Source organism: Malaya genurostris, chromosome 3, assembly GCF_030247185.1.
Source record: "Malaya genurostris strain Urasoe2022 chromosome 3, Malgen_1.1, whole genome shotgun sequence".
Taxonomy (NCBI): domain Eukaryota; kingdom Metazoa; phylum Arthropoda; class Insecta; order Diptera; family Culicidae; genus Malaya; species Malaya genurostris.
Genome location: NC_080572.1, coordinates 230,112,161 through 230,133,101, shown reverse-complemented (window position 1 = coordinate 230,133,101; position 20,941 = coordinate 230,112,161). Strand labels below are relative to the sequence as shown.

At 37.3% G+C, this 20,941-nt stretch overlaps 2 protein-coding genes across 3 annotated transcripts in view; both read left to right on the top strand.

The window, feature by feature from the left end:
* The window catches only part of LOC131433709 (coiled-coil domain-containing protein 102A), a 46,252-nt gene that overhangs the window by 23,498 nt on the left and 1,813 nt on the right, over positions 1 to 20,941 (top strand). The window contains exons 2-6 of one of the 2 annotated variants that reach the window (XM_058600257.1): positions 12,083 to 12,193; positions 12,873 to 13,649; positions 13,707 to 13,916; positions 13,976 to 14,250; positions 14,393 to 15,104. In XM_058600257.1, coding sequence (XP_058456240.1) covers positions 12,083 to 12,193; positions 12,873 to 13,649; positions 13,707 to 13,916; positions 13,976 to 14,250; positions 14,393 to 15,104 — 2,085 coding nt within the window. The remainder of the gene's footprint in view (positions 1 to 12,082; positions 12,194 to 12,872; positions 13,650 to 13,706; positions 13,917 to 13,975; positions 14,251 to 14,392; positions 15,105 to 20,941) is intronic. The other variant, XM_058600258.1, reaches the window with a different exon arrangement.
* Positions 3,534 to 4,196, top strand: LOC131433712 (lysozyme-like). Its single transcript, XM_058600262.1, has 2 exons — positions 3,534 to 3,878; positions 3,947 to 4,196. The coding sequence occupies exons 1-2, from the start codon at positions 3,575 to 3,577 to the stop codon at positions 4,075 to 4,077; spliced, it is 435 nt and encodes a 144-aa protein (XP_058456245.1). The 5' UTR covers positions 3,534 to 3,574; the 3' UTR covers positions 4,078 to 4,196.

Genomic DNA, 20,941 nt, shown 5'->3' with positions numbered 1-20,941 from the left:
TTCATCTTAAACAAGGTTAACTTTATCACAACACCGCTGTTAGATAAACACTTGTTATGGAATCATAAATTTCTCAAATCAAATGAACACAATTTCACCAAACGCTTTAACCATCGATGTTGTTTTCATTGACATTTGGAAGCGACGCGAACAGATTTCAACTAAAAAAGTTGTTGATTTCGCATTGCGATTATTGTTTTGCTTTCAACTGTCTCCGGCATTTGACAGCATTCAAAACAACATATTTTTCAACTACTTGAATATATGCAAATCAAAAACCATATTGGTTGAATCAAAAAGAAATTAGTTAAATCAACTATCGTAAAAATCAAAAACTGCGATATCGCAATTTTATGATCGAAGGGTTCTCCGTGCTACTACATTTACATACTGCATTTGAATTTAAGCTCAATAAAAGTGAAAATCAATCCCATCATATATGAGAAAATGACATGAGTTTCATTTGAAAGATTTTGACCACTACTTCCGGAATTTTGCAATTACACTTTCACGAATGATAAAAGCAACGCAACACCCGGTGCGTATGAAAAAAACCATGCCGTGGGTCATATTTTTCATCACATGTTTCTAAAAACATTGCAGGCTCAAAAAATATTGAATGGATTTAGGTTGTACGATGCTTTGTTTCATTATAATATTTTCTTCGCTTTCTCTGTGGTACAGAACATTGAAGAAAAAAACAATTGTTTTCAAAAATTGCATAAAATAATCACGAAAAAAATTTGTGTGTTATTATTTTACAAGTAGCAAAAAATTTAATTTTACAACTTTTAGGCAAAAAGTTTTTTTTTAATTGCTTATTCTAGAAAGTCATTTTAATGACCAAATAAAACCAAACTATCAGGACTTGAACAAATAAAAATAGTCATTTTTACTAATTCTGATCCTATGATCCATTCAACCATCAACTACATGAACTACGAAATGAATCAGTTTTGTACCATTTGAAATAAATGACAGTTCGTATGTCCATAAACTAATATAATAAACAAATTGGATCAGTTTTGAGCCTAACTTGGATTTTTTCACAATTTTCTATGGCGGTTGGAAATTTTGAAAAAAATTATCACCTTGTAATTCTAGACTCAAAAGTCGAACTTGGATAAAATTCAGCACATTTTTAGGGGGCTATCGGTCCTTTTTATTTGAATTTGATTTGAAGAATTCGCTCTTCGTCGCATGATTACTTATGAAAAAATACTCTTGAATTTGACAATTTCATTCTAAGCACCCTACCGGATGTTGAATCTGAAAATCGGGATATTCTTATGGCATGTTAGATCTAAGATAGTATAAATTCGGTTGAGCCATCTTCGAGTAATGAGAGTGACATTATTTTCATTGTTTAACACGCATCACCATGTTTCCGGAAACGGAAATAAGATATTTTGAGAAACTTAAGTTCGAATGGAAGACATTGTTCTTAAAGTAATGTGATTGTTTGGGACGGTGTGGAGGAAGTATTATTGTCTTTGAGGGTAGATGATTTTGTGTCGCAGGAGGCCTTACCGCAGTGAGCAGCTTTCTAACTATATTTTACATATAGCCAGCTGATGGGCATAGGTGACAAGTGGTGTGCATGGAATTTTTGTTTCCTGACCGAAAGTCACATAAGAACTTATAGCCTTCTTTAAGCGCATACGTAATAAACGTATGCCTTTGAGGATATGGGAGAAAAAAATTTCGACTTTTCATTTTGGGTGGAAATAATCTCTTCATACTGCAACGTGGTTCTTCGGATGAATTCGTCGGTAGTGGCTGAAGCAAGGATCATACACATGCACATGTACATGTCGTGTACATCTATGACTTGATCAGAAAGTATAATCTCCACCCACAGATTCGACACTAACATCCCCCCGATTCTCTTCATCCCCGTCCCTGCCCAACATCTTCATTGGAACTAACAAGATCATTTTTTGTCACTAACTTTTTCGTTCCCCTTCCCTGTCTCTTCACCATCTCGATGCAACTAATTAGATTTCTGTCGTTTTCAGACATTTTGTTCCCACATCCTCTTTTTACCCCGTTTCCACAATATTTACTTTCTTTTTCATTCTCTTCCGTAACATCACCATCACCGCCCACGGAAGACCGCTCCAGTCGAAAACCAGTATGCCACCCGCCGGGCCTTCGTAGCCTGGGGGTGTTTCCCGCAGACCCACACGGATCGAAGGATGCGGCCAGCATAGGTATTTACCAACGCCATCTGGAAGACTCATGCAACACTCAATTCATCGACCACTGCCGATCGCCAGCTGAAAGCTGGATTTACGAGAACCCAAGATGACATAGTCTAATGATACTATTCTAGTTTTAAGTTAGTCGTTAATTAAGATTAGAAAATACCCTTGGCATCTTAGAGCTTAAGCAGTGTAGAGAACTGAATATAGATTACGCTATTCATTTTATTTAACTGTAGTAAACGTTTCTTTCTTTAATCGAGATACATTTGTTCCTTAAACAAAGGTTTTCAATTATTGTCTCACAGGTTGAAAGCGAGGCTGTTTGTAGTCAACATCGACGGAATTGTTCGTATTTGTATTTTATTTGTTGCGTTCACTCATTTCAAAATCGTCTTATTGTTCATACCCTGTGTTGTATTGTTTTATTTTGTTTCGATCATCACTGTCTTGGACGTGATATGAAAGCAAACTGTGCTGAAGCTTTGGTGCACTGCTCCTGTAGGAAATCAAAAGCTGCAATTTTGTTGGTACCATAATATACACTTTTCACTGTCAAAGGCCTCATATTAAGCACCCATTAACCATACCCAAACATAGACCTATTTTCTTTCCTACCATTCATTGGGTAAAGACATTTAAGATTCATTGTGCTTGGTGGTGCTTCGTTTGGAAAACTCTTCTCTTTCAGAAGTGAAAGTTTTGTTACGATTCATCAAATTTTGGCTAGATTCAACTAGCTGCCACTACAGTAGAGAGACACTTCTGTGGAACCGTGATGAAGGGTTTGGTTTGATAGACCAAGAACCTCAACCCATTTAATTAGTCTTCATGGATGTCGACAAACGTTCTCCGAACACTCGCATTACACAGGTGCCAGTTGATGTTACTAACTTGGTGTGCGAGTACTTTGATTTTTCGTGACGCGCAAGCAAAATTTTTCCGCGTTGCTCAACTTGCTTCGATGTCATTTTCACAACGGAAGAATAAATGTAAAAATCAAAGTGTAGTCGTAATGCTACTCACATCTTAAAAAAGGAAAAGCGTTCAAATGTGTTAAATGCATGATGGAAAAAGAATGTGTCAGGTTGACGTTGACCAATTTTGTATCAAACCACCCTGTCTATTTTAATTAAGAGGTATCCTGTCCTATTTTGAAAATATTTGAATAGCTGGACAAACAACACGTGCGACCATTATGCTCAATTTTATATATTCACAAATAAGTAAAAATTTCAATACTACAGTCCACAACAGAATTCTAAACCATTTGATTAAACACAACGGGCGAGTTGGAATATCATCTTAAAAGCCCAGTAGAACCTGTCTGTAGCAATTTAATATCGATCTTGCAATTCGAAGAAACAGTCATGCAGCCGTTATCCGTTCTGGTGGCCATTGTTGCTACCTTGGCAGTGTTCCAGGGATCCCAGGCCAAAACATTCGGCGAGTGTGAATTAGCTCGGCTACTCCGTACCAAATACGGTTTCGATAGGTCCAAAGTGAACAACTTCGTCTGTCTGGCGAAGGCCGAGAGTGGCTTGCGTACGACCGCCACCAATAAGAATAAGAACGGATCTACCGATTACGGATTGTTTCAAATCAACAATAACTACTGGTGCAGCACCCCCGGATTCCAATCGGCCGGAAATGATTGCCGTATCGCCTGTTCTGGTAAGCTTACAGATCTGTTTACTGTTACAACTGCGAACAAAAAAATTATGTTATATTTTTCGGTACAGCGTTCTTAACCGATGATATTAGTCAAGCAGTAACTTGCGCCAACAAAATCTATGCCCGACATGGTTACTCGGCATGGTACGGATGGAAAGCCAAATGCAAGAACGGCGTCAAAGATCTTTCGTCCTGTTAATCTAGAAGGATATCAATGGAATATATGTTGCCAAACAGACACGGATGAATATTAGACCGGAATGATAAATTACCCCAAATCGAGTTAAAATGCTTTGAAAAAATATAAACTTGAACTGGTTTTTGAGTTTTATTCCAATTACAGCGCACAGAACAACCCGCGATCGCCATACAACTAAAAAATTAGTTGTTTTGCTCTGGATTCGATTGATTAAAATTCAATACCACTAATTGATTTTTTTTCCTAAACTGTCATTTTTGTTTTCAAAACAACAGAACTTGTGGTTAAAACAAAAAAAAATCTAGTTGAATTTTTCATGCCGTCAGTTTAGCGTTTTTACGTGAGTCGAATATAAGAAGCGTTTTAGTTCTTTCAACTGATTTTATTGATTGAATGTCGAGCAATTAAAAAAAAAACAAAAATATTTTTGAAACAAATTCCGTTATTTTAAAACGATCAAATAGCTAATGAAATTGTTCTGCTTCGTTCTAGAAGTTGACTTGTAATAATCCCATCGATTTTGATAACGTAAATAATTCAAGTTGCTGCTAACGTGTCAGCTACTGATGTGTTCAACAAGTTGATTTTTTATAAACAGAATTCAAAGCATTGTTTTACTTCAACAGAAATCGAATATCATGTTACTTTAGTTTTAAATCATTCTAAAAAAATTTGGAACAGTATGAAAAAAAATTAATCTAATTCCAGACATGTACAAACCAAAACGTTACTTTCAACAGATTTTAAATAAATTAGGCTTAACAGGAGGACAGTTGGCATCACTAGGAGTACGATGCGGTGCCTAAGTGTTGCTCTCGAGAAAGTCTAATTTCAATGTGTATCGAACAATCTACAGTAAAGTAGGGTAAGGGCTCCCTATTTCATCTCATTAGTAAGGACGTTACCTTAAAAACCTGATTTAGCCACCAAAATCACAACGATTTTTTCATATTGCTGCTTAATTCGCCTTGCTCCACATTGGGAATTGATTCACATTCCTTGGAAATTAGAATAATAATTAAAAAATCAGCTAAAAACGCTTCTGATATGTTCGCTACTGTGCTCCTGATTCCATTGCAAAGGTTTTAGCCAACTATGACACAACACACGATATTTAAAAGAAACAGTTTGGAATCAATTCGACGTTTAAAATATTTTGGATCGTTTTTTATTACCTTTTAAACCAGTGCTACTAGATTTGCCACAATGGTTATTTGATTAGCATTTAACACGCTCTATTTGGTAATATTAGAATCCGAAACAGTTTTATTTATATATAAATATCAATGATATAGTTAAACTAATGTCAAGGATACCAAAAAATACTTGTTGATGATAATTTAAAGAAGAAAAAAATTTTTTTTTTATTTAACATTATGAGAAAACTTGGCAACCTTGCCGTACGAAATGAGATGAAAAAAAAGCGCAATCAAGTGAATTAAGTGCAAATTTTCATCTCATATTTTTCATTGCTTTTATTGCTTATCAGGTAATTTCAAAAGTCTTTAATTGTTGAATAAACAAGTGGAAAGTGAACATTACTAACTATAAAGTCATCCAACATTGAATAGTAGTGTAACTATGTGAAATAGTGATCATGTTTTGAGACGAATTGATTAGTAAATATTCAGAAACATGATGAATTGTAAAACTTCAGACGAAAGTGATTCCTAAATCAAAAAGTGAGTTTATTTTAAATGAAAAAAGCGATCGTTGAAGGTTTTTTAACTATTTTTTTTTCAATTGGAAAGTGTGGCAAAACTTAGAATAAATGTTTTAAAACGTTCCACAGTTTTGTTCAGATACGTTTAAAGATATGATTAATGTTCAAAGTTATGAGGTGAAGGAATGAGATGGAAATTGGAGCTGAGATGAAATAGGGAGCCCTTACCCTAATTAGTCGAAACAGATATTTTGAGTGATAGTGCAGCTGTAGCAAGTTGATTAGTGAAAAGTGTTATTTATTGAATAATGCTGATTCGCGAAACTAAAAAATGTTCAAGCGACCGGTACTGAGAATTTATCGTCCAAAATTAAACTATGTACGATCGAAGCGCCATCTGCATATCATTGTCGGTGTTATCATATTGAAATGGAATGTGTGAAAATTTACGAGCCAATCGTGTGATTTAAGCTGAGAGTGTAAAAATGACTACAAACCCATCTGCGGGTTATATTTTTTCTCAGTTGTGATATTTCATCTCGCGTAGATACTTCTTATTTTTCTCAACTGCAATGTCTTAATAAATTTCTTCTTACTGGAAATCGGGCTAAACTAAACTCCGTCGATTATTCGGGGAACGTTTGATCAATGGATCTATTTTCGTTCGGGTTAAACGCAAAGTTTAGGACGCGCTCGTGAAGTTTTTAACCGTGCAGATATTTCCTGCGACCGGGCTTAACTAGGACGTATGTAAATTAGACTGCGAAAAGAATCCATTTGGTATTCTATTATTTTGGTTAGGGAGTAGATTACTTCGTACCGCGTAAGGTGTTGTTGTTCTATTGATGATAATCTAGTGATATCTTGCCAGCATTACGACAGTCAATTAAAAAACATAACACAATGAATTAAATGTATGAATTCATAGCAAACCTTCCGACAGCCAGCTGTCCCGAGTTTTACGAGTTTCGGAATGAATTTTGTATTTTAGTAGGAAGCACACATTCATACAAAACGCGATAAAATCATTTTCAACGTTGTTCTGCTGAAAGTCCACGCATTTCGAAACAAACTAATGAAAACGAATAAACAATTGCACAAGTGGTTAGAGAAGAGTGTAAACAACAGGACGCAGCCATAAAAATTGACGGATTCTGAACCATTGCGAAATGGCAGCGGTTTTTGGTTGCGTCCATACTTTCTGGGACAGTCTTTATTCACGGTAGCCGGCTACCCAAAGCAATAAACAAATGATAATATTTTTCGAATATTTCTATCCGAGTAGATATGCATTCGGACGTGGCCAGCGTCGGTATAGCTCAGATAAGCGTGACTCAACGCTTACGTCGCATATTCGATAACATCCTCGACACCAACAGTATTAGCAAAAATACATTTGAGCTTGGTCATTGCTTACTTTCTGAAAAAAGTGTGGATAGAAAGAAACACGCGTTTTGTCGGTTACGTCACTTATACCAGTATATCTCCAGAACCGGAAGTGGCAGCCACTTGATCGTGATTATTGCTCATATTTCTCAAAAATAATTTTAAAACTAATAACTCTGATGAGGCAAAATTTCAAAATTGCCAAATTTTAGTGATTGTTTATTAGGGTGGCAATATTTTAGGATTATCTCTAATTTCGTAAAGCGGTGGTGCTCGAAAGTTTGAGCACCTCAAAAAAGTCCCTATGGTGCCGCCCGGTGGTTAAGGTTTGAAAATGTTCGATCTTGAACTTATTTTTGATACCAAATGTCTTAGAATTGCATGGAACATCGCGATTTAGTGTCATCTCGAAAATTTATTTTAGGAAAAAACGACTCCTGCAGCTGAGATTCCCAAAATCGAGATTTTTTCAATCAAATTATTTTTCAAAACAGCTCTGGGAATTTTCGAGATTTCCGAATTTATTTTCGATACCGAATATCTTACAATTGCCTGAAACGTCGAGATCTGGTGTTATCTCGTCATTTCAAGCAATTCTAAGAATTTTGGCATTGAAATAAATTTTTGATTTCGGAAATCTCAAATTTGTTCAGTCCCAGAGTCGATGTTGAAAAAAAAATTGCCCAAGATCACACTAGATCCCGACGTTTCAGACAATTCTAAGACATTTGGTATCAACAAAAAATTTCGGAAATCTCAAAAAGTCTCAGAGTCGATTAAAAAAAAAATTTTTCAAAATCTTTTATTTATATTTTTTATAGAAGTCGAGAGCTGAGTATAATCTAGAACTTTTAATGGTTATTTGTTGTTTTTCAAACCGCTGAAAACTTATCCTCCAACTACTTGGATATATCCTCCGAAGCCCTACAACGATAAAATTCCCTCCATGAGATTTTTCATTGCTTTGTTCAAATGAAATCTTATGAGTTAAATTGGAAAATAAAAAGGTGTATTTTTTATTTAAAAAATTGCACGAATTTTCAGTTTGAGGCTTTTTTTGAATGTAAACACTTCATGCGCTTTTATTTCTATTTTGAATGTATAGAAAACATAAGAATCGCCTTGAAATAAACTCAGTTTTTGCGAAAGACTCTATGATTTATAAAAGTTATTAAACTAAATTAAGTGATATTTATCATTTTATTTTATATTCATCGTTATTTTTGTATAAATCTGTTTCATTACATCAAAACTTATGCATACGTTCTGAAACTGAATGGATCAGGGTCATTTCGCCGAAAGCCGTTTTACCGAAAGCCATTTCGCCGAATGAGCCACTTCGCCGAATGCCATTTCGCCGAGTCCTGAAAGCGTCTTAAAATCTGTAATTGCAATTGATTTAAAATAAAGACAAATGAAAGATGATAGCGTTAATACCCGTTTTGTTGACCTACAATTGTACTTTTTGAATAAAGATTGATTCTTGCACTCTTGAATATAGATTGATTTATGAAACTCAGAACGTAGCTCCCAAGAAAACTTGTTGACTATTAGCTTCTAAGCATCAAAGCAATTGCATAGGTGTATCTACCATACAAATGTATGTGGTATTTTCCGTTTATTAAGTGAAAATGAAAAAAATATCTAATGCGCCTACGCCATATCGTTTTGGTTCATGTGCTGCCCGACCTCGTTACCGCTCGTTCGGACCTAAGTAAAGCAAAGAAACCTAGCTTTGAGTAGACCGGGCAAACGAGGCAGTTACAAGTTTGTATGCAAGAGGCCGCCGCTTCCGACGGTGGGACGGCGGCCGACTCAGCCGGCGTCGCCTCGGCGGCATTGTGCTTTGTGTGTAACATACAGGAGACATGATCGGTGAAATGACCCTTTCGGTGAAATGACCCTTTCGGTGAAACGACTTTCGGCGATATGACCCTTTCGACGAAATGACCCTTTCGGCGAAATGACCTATTCGGCAAAATGACCCGCTCTTAAACTGAATTATAAAAGTCCACATTTCTTCGTTTTTTGTGTATTGGAGTTTATTTGATTTCAATGAATGCTACGGTATAAAACATCAAAATGACGGCCATGAAATTTGCCTTAATTCCAATTTCACTAATACCAAGAAGTAATAAATTAAATAGCCCACAACAAATGTATAATAAATGTACTCTAGAACCATCGTATTTGCTCTGAGTGAAACTGTCAATCAATGAACATGCACACACAAAACTATAAATCATTGCAAATGTCAAGGACAAGGATATTTGAAAAGAACATATCTCGCCTGCAGACGATCGCAGACGAGTAATTCACGGTATGAAAGATCTTTTGAAGTACCTAGTTTTATATGTAAGTGGTCTCATCTGCACCTTTCTGCGGCTTTTGATGATAGACGAGTTAGAATTATGTAAAAAAAAAACATGACAAATGGGTCTATTTCGTTAAACTAAAATGATAGCGGCATAGTATATTCTAGAAAGTTGTGTAGTTTTTCATGATGAAAAACTTTGTATAACATGAAAAACTCATGGAATTTAAAAATATATGAGTTTTCTTACAAAAACTTATTTTAGGACACTCTTTTCAGAAAATACATTATATCATAAATTACACTCAAGTTACGGATGTAGTCCCTTCTACAAATTTGTTTAAAATGACTTTCTGCACAACTTTGTCGAAGTTACTTAGCCTTTATGTTGACCCTGAGCTAAAATAATATTTTTATTTCACTTTTAAGGGGGATTAATCATATTTATTTTTCAAAAGATGGTGCCTATCATTCTGAGCAACTTTGCTGAAGATATTGTACCTCAAAAACCACGTGTTTTCAATTAAGAGCGTAAAATTCAATTTTTGAACCACTGTGCAATTGGTGGATTACAGATTTGCTTGTGAGAGGCCGCCGCCTCCAACTCAACCGGCGTCACCACGTCATCTTGGCATCGGTTATGTGGCTACGTCACTTTTTATTATTTAAAGGATATTTTTATTTAGACCTATTTGCGTACATGCTTTACGTGGCCGATTGAGCTTCCATTTCCCTCCTGCGAGGATTGAGGGGCACTTCGTTCGTGGTTCGTCTCGTCATCCATTGCCGCATCGATGGTATTGTTGTTGGTTTCATTGCAAGTTGCTGTAGATGCACCTTGTTGTATATTGGTTGCAATTGCTAGTTGGTTGGAGGGTAAGTTGTTAACTGCAGCTGGTGTACTTTGTTCTACAGAGGATACTGATGGTTTCGTTGAAGGGGATGCTTCATTGTTGTTGGTGGCTGTCACAGGTGTACTGTGGTTGCTTGGGGTTGGTGTAAAGGAAGCACCGTTGTCGTTTGGTGTGGTTGTCCCCTTGTCCAGTTTATCACATGGCTTACCGTAGTGAACAGCTTTTTGGCAATATTGACATGTGGCCATCTGATTGTCATAGGTAACAAGTGATTTGCACGGGATTCTTGTATCCTGACCGAAAGTTACATAAGAAGGTATAGGCCTCTTCAAGCTAACAAACGTACGCCATTTAGAATACCGGGAAATGTTGTACTTAATGTTCTCGTGCTCCACATAATGCACATTATTATTGTGTTTTCCGAATTGAATTGCATCCAACTCTTTATAAAACTGGATGTAAACAGCATTATTTGTCTTATTGCATTGACGTAAATGCACACGTTTAATGTTAAGATGCATTTGCTTTTTAAGCAAACCTTCAAGTTCTCGTATCGAATGTCGAATTTTGCACTGCCTGAAGTCAATAACAATTGTATTCTTTCGTGTCGGCGGTAGCTTTTGTTCGTTTGGTTCACTCATTTCGAGGTCGTTCTATTGTTCACTGTAAAATACTGTACTTGGTTTCTTCTGTCCCGAACGTAAGCGGTTTTGTTTTATTGACATTGATATTTATGTGAAGGAACATTTATAAACCTGTAACCGCTTTGCTTGTCGGGTGTACTCAAAGTTAGGTGCATTTACCTTAATTAGGTACATTTACCGTAGTAAGTTACATTCAAATTAGTTAGAAAGATAGCGGCAGCAGGATTTGAGTTGTTCACGCATCAAAGCAAACCGTGGTGGGCATACTTTTTCTTGCGCCCGGCTAACGGAAAAGTACTTCATTTTCCACGATTTTTTTAGTTTTGTTAAGACGTAGAGCCATCTTGAGCTTGTTTTTTAATTTAATCAGCATAGCTGTAATGAAAACCGCGAAAATGTTACCACAGAGATGGGGCTCGAACCAAATAGGCAGCAAAAGAGACAAAAACAAAATCTCAACTCAGCAGAATAACGAAGAAAGCCTTCTCTTGACTGTTGTTCCATAGATATAGGACTAAAATTGAATGCTGTGGTGGCCAAGTAAAGCGAAACATGCTTGGTTCTTCTAATGAATGGGCCTTTTCTTCAAGTATTTCATATGCAGGACAGTTTAAATGGCAAAACAATTTCCCAAGTTAGGAGCTAGCTACGGGTTCGAGTCCCCGTCCTTTTTCAATCTGTTTTTCCTGCTAGATACTGATCAAATTTGAAAACTTCATTTTCTTTCTTTACTGCGTTGTTATTCAAGCTGTAACCTAAAGCCCCAAAATAATTACTTGCTACCGGCGATCAACAAGTCATCATCTCGTTTCGCTCGACATATCAGCAAAGATTTTAAATATTTTTACATTTGTTTAGTGGTTTCAGTTTAACGACTGAGTTGCCATAGCGATCCAATTTGGGCCGCTATGCACTGGATAGTCGAAGAAGAATCAAAAAACAAATAGATTGTCTGAGAGCTAGTATTGTTAGTTATGGGGAATTTTATATTCGTGTTTCCCTATGGCAATTTTTTTTGTGAATCCCTATTCCGAAATATAAAATTCTTTATGATCAATTACACACACAACTTATATTCCTTAAAATATACTCAATATAATATCAATATGTTTATTTTATCAATATGTTTGTTTTATCATTTCAGTCTCAACGTTTGCGTGAACTAGAAGAAGCTCGAGCTCGGGCAGCCCAGATGGAAAAGACCATGAAATGGTGGTCCGATTGCACCGCTAACTGGAGGGAAAAATGGAGTAAGGTGAGTACACACGGATGACCACCACACAGGAAGAGTACAAAATACAATTGGGGCACCTAAAACAGAATTTAAAAAACGAAATTTAGGAACGAAATATATTAAACTCAAATGTTTAGCTTGCGTGACGAGTGTCTATACAGGAGAATGATTGATAGTGCACTATTCGTTGGAAACATGGAATCTGTGTTCTTCTTTCCGATTTTTGCTATAAATGTTATACTTTCTGGTACTTTTATTTGAATAATGGAAAAAATTTCACCGTAGAAGAGGTTCACCCTCTCCAGTTAGCATTAAGGGTAGCAAGTTTTCCTACGGAACCTTCCATGTATTGTGGGTTGTAGGTGTATATGCAAATTTGTTTTCGTTGCTCCATCCTTCTGCTTGGACATTTTTTGCTTGTTTCATTTGATAAACAGTTTTTCTTCGAGTCAGTCGCTTTCACAATAAAAGTCTGCTCATTGCGGATATTGTCACCGTTTTATCGATCAAATAGCCATGCGTAGTTCCTTGGAGGAAGCTTTGATAGAGCTGGAGAAAGACACCGGTCAACTTTTGTCTACCATAGAGGTTAATTCCGTCACTAAAAAAGGAACAGAATATGAATAACATTCACTGAAATGATGAAATCCGTTTCCGCTACTGTTTTTTTCCTCAAACATTCAAAACTCCTCCATTACAGGTCCGCACGGAGCGTAACAAGGCCCGGGAGGAGGCCAAACAGCTGCGCAGCAGTCTCGAGTCCGCCATCAAAGAGTCCAATTCCTACAAGCGGGAAAAATGCGAACTTGAAATTCAAATCGGGCAGCTAAAAAAGGAGATGGAAAAAGTGCATATGCTGATGATGAAACATGCCGGGCAGTTCAACAAGGCCAGTCTGGACGCGGCAGACGAACCGGAACGGGATGGACGGGACAACAACGGTTCGCCGGACATTTCATCGGATGGACTGAAAAACGTCAACAGCGACGACGGACTGGTGACAAAGCTGAACAATCTGCCGGACGATAGCGGACAGGATGATTTGGATGTGGAGGAGTACATTCTGCAAGGGGGCGCCATGCCAAAACATTCCGTAGAATTCAAGGATAAAAGCGAGCAGGTTGCAGAGGAAAGAAGACTGATTCAGCAGCTGTCGAAGGATGATTACGATGAGGACTATCTGATGCAAAAGATCTCCATGTTGCAACTGCGACTCGAAGATGCCCAGAAGACCATCCAGATTGAGCGAGAGGAGAAAAATACTATTCATTTAAATTTCGAAAAGTTTCGGCAGGACATGCAAGAACTGAGGGACAAATGTGAAGAGTTGCGTGCCGCCAAACAGGATGCAGTTCGTGAGCTACTGACGCTTCAGGAGCAGCATCGAGTTGAAATGAGAATTACGAACAACTCCCTGCAGGAAGAAGTGGCTGCTAGAGAAACACTGGAGAGGAGATTGTGCGATTTGAGAACAGAAGTAAAGTTGAATTCCTGTGGGAGGGACCTATAGATAAATAAAATTTGTTTATTTTAGTTGGAGCGCATGCAGGCGGAAAATGCAGCCGAATGGGGAAAACGGGAGCGTCTCGAGACGGAAAAACTGAATCTCGAACGAGAGAACAAAAAACTCCGGGCAGAATGTCACGATCTTCAAGAGCGTCTGGAGCGTAAGGGGCGTCCACCGGGTAGCAGCAGTGAGTCTGAGTTCCGAGCAATGCAGCAGGAGCTAATGGACAAAAATAAGGTGATAAATCTGTGTATTACATTGTTTGAAAAATAATTTGTCGAATCTATAAATTGCAGGAAATTAGCGACATTCGTCATTCGCATAGCAAAATGAAGAAAATGCTGTCGGAGGCGAACACGGAGCTTGGGCATGCGGTACGACGTGCCGAACAGTACGAAACGGAGGTAAAACGGCTACGTTCCCGCGTCGAAGAACTGAAACGTGAGCTAGCGGGTGCAGAAGACGAGTTGGACTCTGCCTGCAATCATGTTCGTCGCTTACAGCGAACCAACGAAGAACTGTCCGGCCAGACGGAAGGTCTTCAGGTGCAGATCCAACATTTACAGACAAGGTAATTTCCTACCCTAAACTAGATAACCCCGTAGGCTTGATTCGTAGATGTGCGTTAAACATTTCCATAAACAATCACATCACTTTGTGGACGCTGCTGACGCTTTTGAAATTTCACATGCACCTAACCTAACCCCATGTAGCCCGAAAACGCTACAAGATCAAAATAATTATAAGGCCTCCAACAAAGCCAACTTTTCCTCCAACTCCAACTACAAGCCAAACATTAATGACTTGAAACAACTGTTCGATAACACCCGTCACTATAACGAACGCCAGCTGCAGTCGAAATACAGAGCCAACGAAACCCAACCATCCTTTCTGTCCGGTTCATACTATGATGCCAAACCAAGTTACATTAGCAATGACACACCGTTCGAGATGAAAGATAAATCACTTAACAATATGTTCGACTTCGAACGAGCCAAACAAAAATTTGATAACATTTCACGGCCGTCTGGACCGTCCGGTGGTACATCCAATGCGAACTTTCGGCGTTCTTCGGCCGGTCACAGCAGCGGGATCAATTTTCCCAAGCAGAACAATCCAACGAGTTCTTCCGTTTCGGGAATACCAAAGCGACAGTCCAGCTCGGCCAGTTCAACTTCCGTCACTGGCGGTGGTTTCTTTGATTGTAGTAATTTTAGTGCTGCCATTGAGTCGACGAGACGGGCCGAACCGGATGGTGTTCCCGTGCTCGCCAAGCAGTCCAGTATTGTTAACGAAACGATTCAATTCTTCGATGGCGATGTTGGAGCTGGAGGAGGGCTTGGGGGACCGGGCGGCGGTAAGCTGAACATTACCAAGGTGACTAACATCAATCTGGATGGGCTGAAGGTATCCGAGGATGACGAAGTAAGTTGGGTGTGGTTTTTGAAGGAATGTGTTTAGATAGCATGGATTGGGAGTCAGTTGTTCAAAATCGATTCAGTAACGGCCACTATCACTCATGACTTGCATTTGTATTAATGGAAAAAAGGAGAAAAGAAAGATTGTAGACTTTTAGTCCAGTTTATCTAAACACATTTCGATAATCGCTTCGTGGGCTTTTGTATGATTTAGTCATTAACATTTGTATGTAGCATTAAAAGTTTGAAAGTGTTCCTACTACCTATACTTTGGACGATTATAGTTATTACTTAACGGTACTAAAGATGCCTAAAATATCCATAAGATACCATGTTTTGTACTATCACAAGTTTTTTTCATTATATTTTGGATTCCTTTTGATTTGAAACAACTACACCCAATCCTTCAATAAGGAACACTTTTTATACGTTACCTCTTTTTACGTAACTCTTTTTACGAACTAAATCCCAAATAACGTAATATTGATATGGATATTTTTGGAACGGGTTTAAAAAGTAGATTCCGGAAAATGATGTTTGAGGTATTTTGGAAATCCAAGATGGCGACTTCCGGTTTAATGATATTCCTTGAAAACCCTTACAATATGGGTGTTTTCGGAACGGAACGACAATACCCACATTGAAACCGGAAGTCGCCATCTTGAATTTGAGAACCACCTCAAACATCGTTTACCGACATCTACTTATCAATCTCATTCTGAAAATACCCATATTATAAGGGGTTTCAAGGAATATTAAGAAACCGGAAGCCGCCATCTTGGATTTTTAAACGAGCTCAAACTTCATTTTCTTGCACTTACTCTTCACATCCGTTCCGAATATAGCCATAATAACGTAATTTAGCCAAATAACGTAATTTTTTTTTACGAAATACCCCCGTTTATGTCGTTTGTAGGGATGTCGGAAATTTCGAATTACTCGATTATTGAATAATCGAATATAATTTTGAAACTAATCGATTGAAATTTATTCGATTATCTGGGTTATTATTCGATTACTCGATTATTCATTCGATGGGATTTTTTTAATTATTCGATTAGCTCAATAATCGAATATTCATTTTAAGGTAATCAATTAAATATTACTCGATTATCTGGGTTATTAATAGATTACTCGATTAATCGATCGATATTACGACATCCCTAGTCGTTTGTTTAGTTTGGTATCATTTGACTTTCTTCGTGAATGGTTTATCGATCAAGCATGTGCGGAAAAAAAATCTCGGAATCAGGTAAAGAAAATACAACTAGAAAAAAGGCGGGTGGGTAATGTCACAAACATAACTGGATGACGTGAATACGAATAAAACTGACATGCTTCTTCTACATTTCCGTATTATATTGTGTGAAATTTGCAGCTTTTATTGCTTCCCTCCCAGAATTGTAACGATATATCTTTACTAAAGTACGACTTATTCACGACAAACATGTTCTACCATACAATTAAAATACATGGAATAAATACAGTAGAGTAGTAGAGGATAATTTCGCATAATCGTTTGGAAATATTTTAATGGTTCTAAAAAGAACCGATTTATTTAGCAACACTAGAACTAAAATTCTGGGCCAGAACTGAATTCCAAAACTAAATTTGAAACCTGGGACATGTTAAGAATTCAGTTGCAAAATTAAGGTTCGGAACCCCTATCAAGAAATCAGGTCATAAATTTAGCTCCAGAGTTATGGCCTTAATTAACAGTTCCAAAATCTATCTCCAGAATCCATGTTCCGGTTTAGGTCCAGCATACAGGCTCTGAAACTGAATTCAGGAATTGAATTCTGGTTCAGAAGTCAGTTCTAAAATTCATGTCCTGACTGTGTTCATGAATTCTAAATAATGAATGCAGAAATCCTGAATCAGAATTCTGTTTCAGTTTCAGAACCTAATCAAGAAAGCTGTTCCAGAATCCAGATTTAGGATTCAGTTTCAGAGTCATAGGTTTCAAAAGGACCCAAAAGACAATAGTTATAATTCCTACCCTTAATGAAAAAAATAATTTTAAATTCTGAATTTAAATTTAAAATCTGGAACTAAATTCTGACCCTGAAATGAGGTTCAAAACTCAGATGGGCGAGAAACAAGGTTCTGAATTTAGCTCTGAAATTTAATTACTAATTCAGTTCCCTTCTGCTGCTGATTGAAGGCGACTGCTCGCCACGACGTTCGAAAAGCGAATAAGAGCCCAACCTGAGCATTTGAGGCTTAATAGCACACAGAAGGTTTGTTTTAACTAATGCACTCAAATAATGTTTCAACACCATTTGATTCTACTATATTCACGTCACTGGAAGGATAGGAAGAGTGTTCTGTGTGTTTGTTTGTCTCCTATGTGGGTAGTAACCGAAAAAGTCTTATATCCTTGGTCTCGGTTTAGTAAAGAAGTGGAATGAATCCTAATTTTCTAACTTGGAAATTGGTCTTAAGATTTTTATGTCATTAGAATTGAAATCATGATTTTCGGATAGGGAATTCCCATTCCTTGGATGCTTTTCCTATTTCTGTTATGTTTTACTTGGACCGGGTATCTAAAGTTCTCTTTGTTTGTCTAACGTATATTTTATCACAATGAGAGAGATTTTTTCGATTTATCAGTAGGGTCTTTACTGCCCATACTCGCATATCAGTCCCATATCGATTTTCGCCAATATTGAGTTAGCTTGAGGAACGCAATTTATTCTCAATATACTCTCAGAAATTGCAATAAAAGTTGAGGGTTTGTTGGGTAAAATGTGAAAAAATATCAACTCATGTCTGTCCCATATGCAAAGTACCCGCATATCAGTCCCATTCAGTGCAAATTTCAATAATTTCTTTTGTTGCAATATTGGAATAGCGAAGGTGTATTACCGATATTTCATGTAATAATACCGTGATTTAGCATTAGGTAAATAAAAAAATTCGAAAATAAAATTTTAATCGTCTTGTTCTTGACATGTCGATTTTCCATATGGGACTGATATTCAAGTATGAGCAGTTTAGTAGATCCTAGAAAAGTTTCCAATTGGTAATTAGTCCTAAAGAAAACTAAATCTAAGCCAAATGGTTTTAATTTCGATTTAAGTGGATGTGCCATGTTTGAATTGAAGTCCACCGATATTCTTTTCAAATTTTCCGATAAGGGGATCAAAGTTGTAAATGATTGTTTTTTCAACGTTTTTTTTTTAATTTTGTTAATGTTATTTGCCTCAAATGTGGATGTCCCGGGTTGGCGGTTCAGTGCATAGGACGTTGGTCTTACAAGCCAATTGTCGTATGTTCGAGCCCCGACCTGGAAGGATTCTTAGTGTCAGTAGGATCCATAGTACTAGCCATGCAATGATTCTGTACACTAAGAATCGGCTGCGAAATCTGTTGAAACAGAAAGGCCAAATTCCACAAAAGGAATGTAATGCCAAGACTTTGCTTTGCTCAAATGTGGATTTACTGGATGTGAATCCAGGAACTGAATTTATATTCTGAAATGACGTACTCTTGGTGCACTGACCAAAACTTTCTGTTCATTTAACTGCACAGGCTAGAATGTATGAAGTGGGTCATTTTTTTCCTTTTATACCTACTCAGTAGGTTACACTGGAATGATATATCGCTTAATTCATCATGATCGTTACTGATACTAGACATTTCAGAAACCTTCAATTCTGGGTTTTTTTTGGTTATCTCATACTACTGAAAATTCTACCATAAAGTGTTGATCATATTCCCGATGGCACGGAGCAAAAATCTTTCTCCCAGCTGGCAAATTTTGAAAAGGCGTCCCATAGTAAAGTAAAATATATTCACGCCAGAAAAACATTAAATATATCGTTTTGTTTATTTAATTTTTGCTCGAATCAGCCCCGCATTCTTGGTTGTGAATGAGAAGTGACGCGAATATTTAAATCTAGCCCTCTCATGCAACAAGCATTAAATGCGTTGAATTAATTCGCTTTATGTGTTGTTCATCGAAAGAGAGAGATTCCGCTAATTTGCTTAAAATTGCAAAGCATACTTATGTTAAAAACAGTTAGAGAATTATTTCACCTATTTGTTTTGTGCACCTTTCGCCTCAAACATTCCAGAAAAAACACTCGGAACTGTTTAATATCGAAAAAATGCTGAATGAAGCGTGTCAATTTATTTCGTATTCACGTCAATTCGATTGTCTGTAGTGTCACAGTCGGGGTTGAAGGGCTTAACACGCTGCATATATTTGCGCGTGCAACTTTTCAACCACATTCGATCGAATAATCAATACGTCGTTATTCAGAATAAGGGCGACTGTCTCGTATTCATATTCGTATTTTTACTGTCTCATTTGTAAATGATCGCATCCAAAACAAACGAAGAAAGACGACGCATTTCCGTCTCTCGTTGATCCAAAAGAGAGTATCAATACCAATTCACCAACGAGTGAATAAAATCTATAAAGAGTGAATAAAATATGATGCAATAGATTTTAGTCTCAACAGGAAAAATTCATTTCGCTGGAATCCGAAAAATGACTGAAAGGGTTAATGAAAGTAAAGTAAGAACACAATTTTGAAACTATTGTTCCGCTTATATCGTTTACAGGACATGTACCTCATTTGTATAATACCGGCCAGTTAGGTAGATTCGCCTAGATTCGGTACAACATGGATTCCATTCTTTTTGTACCATTCCAAATCATCTTTGGCGTAGTGACAAGATGCCAAAGCAGCCCAGAATTGCGAGGAAGCGTCATGGCTGCGTAGGAATGGCAACAATTGCTTCTTTACGCATTCTTCATGGTATATTCCCATGTTTACCGTTCCGGTAGTGGCGATTTTTTGGTTTGCTCGACCACAAGTGCATATTGCCTGCTAAACCATATATTTTTTGGAACAATTGGCCTTTTTCTTTGTCCTAAAAAGCTTGCCTATGCTGTTCCGTTGCATGGCAATTTAAAAAGCCATTCCGGGAAGCTGCTTAAAGCCTACCAGCGCATAAGTTGCATCGTCCATTATCACGCAGGAAAACGCAGGAAGTCAAATAATCGCGATACAAATGCGAGCCCGGATTTTAGCCGTAACATTTGGTTTATCATTTCAGTTCAGTACAGTTTTCACCTTGAACAACTTCATACATTGAACGAAAATTGGAGACATTTTTATTTTCAACCGACAGATTTAATCTCTTCTGCAATGTTTGCTTCATCTTTGCTTCCTTCTGGTTATTCCTGACATTCGTTATTGTTCCGCTCCCGGCGGATTATCTTCTTGATTATTGTCAAATGAGTGTCGAGAGATTTAAGAACGCTATGAGCAGTGCAAGTTTTCTTACTGACAAATCCGGATTTTCGACGCCATCTTCGATCTAAACAATTTGTAGTATCACCAGAAATTGATTTTATACAATGAACAGACATATATTCATTCATTAGCCTGCGAAAAAGTTCACGTGTTGATGAAATATTTCCAGAGATATGCGTATTTAGGGTCGCAAGCAAACCTTATCAGTGTTCAATATGTCAAAAGTTTATCTCAAAACCATCGTTACAACGAAAACAAAGAAATGTATCTAACAGTTCGGCTGAAAAGTTCGTATCGTTTAATAGAAACACACATTTTTTTGCCAAAATTCGTTTTTATTATTCAACATAATTGCCATCAGAGGCGATACAGCGATTATAGCGATCTTCCAACTTTTCGATACCATTTTTGTAGTACGATTTGTCCTTTGCCTCAAAATAGGCCTCAGTTTCAGCGATTACCTCTTCATTGCTTCTAAATTTTTTACCAGCGAGCATTCTCTTGAGGTCTGAGAACAGGAAAAAGTCACTGGGGGCCAAATCTGGAGAATACGGTGGATGAGGGAGCAATTCGA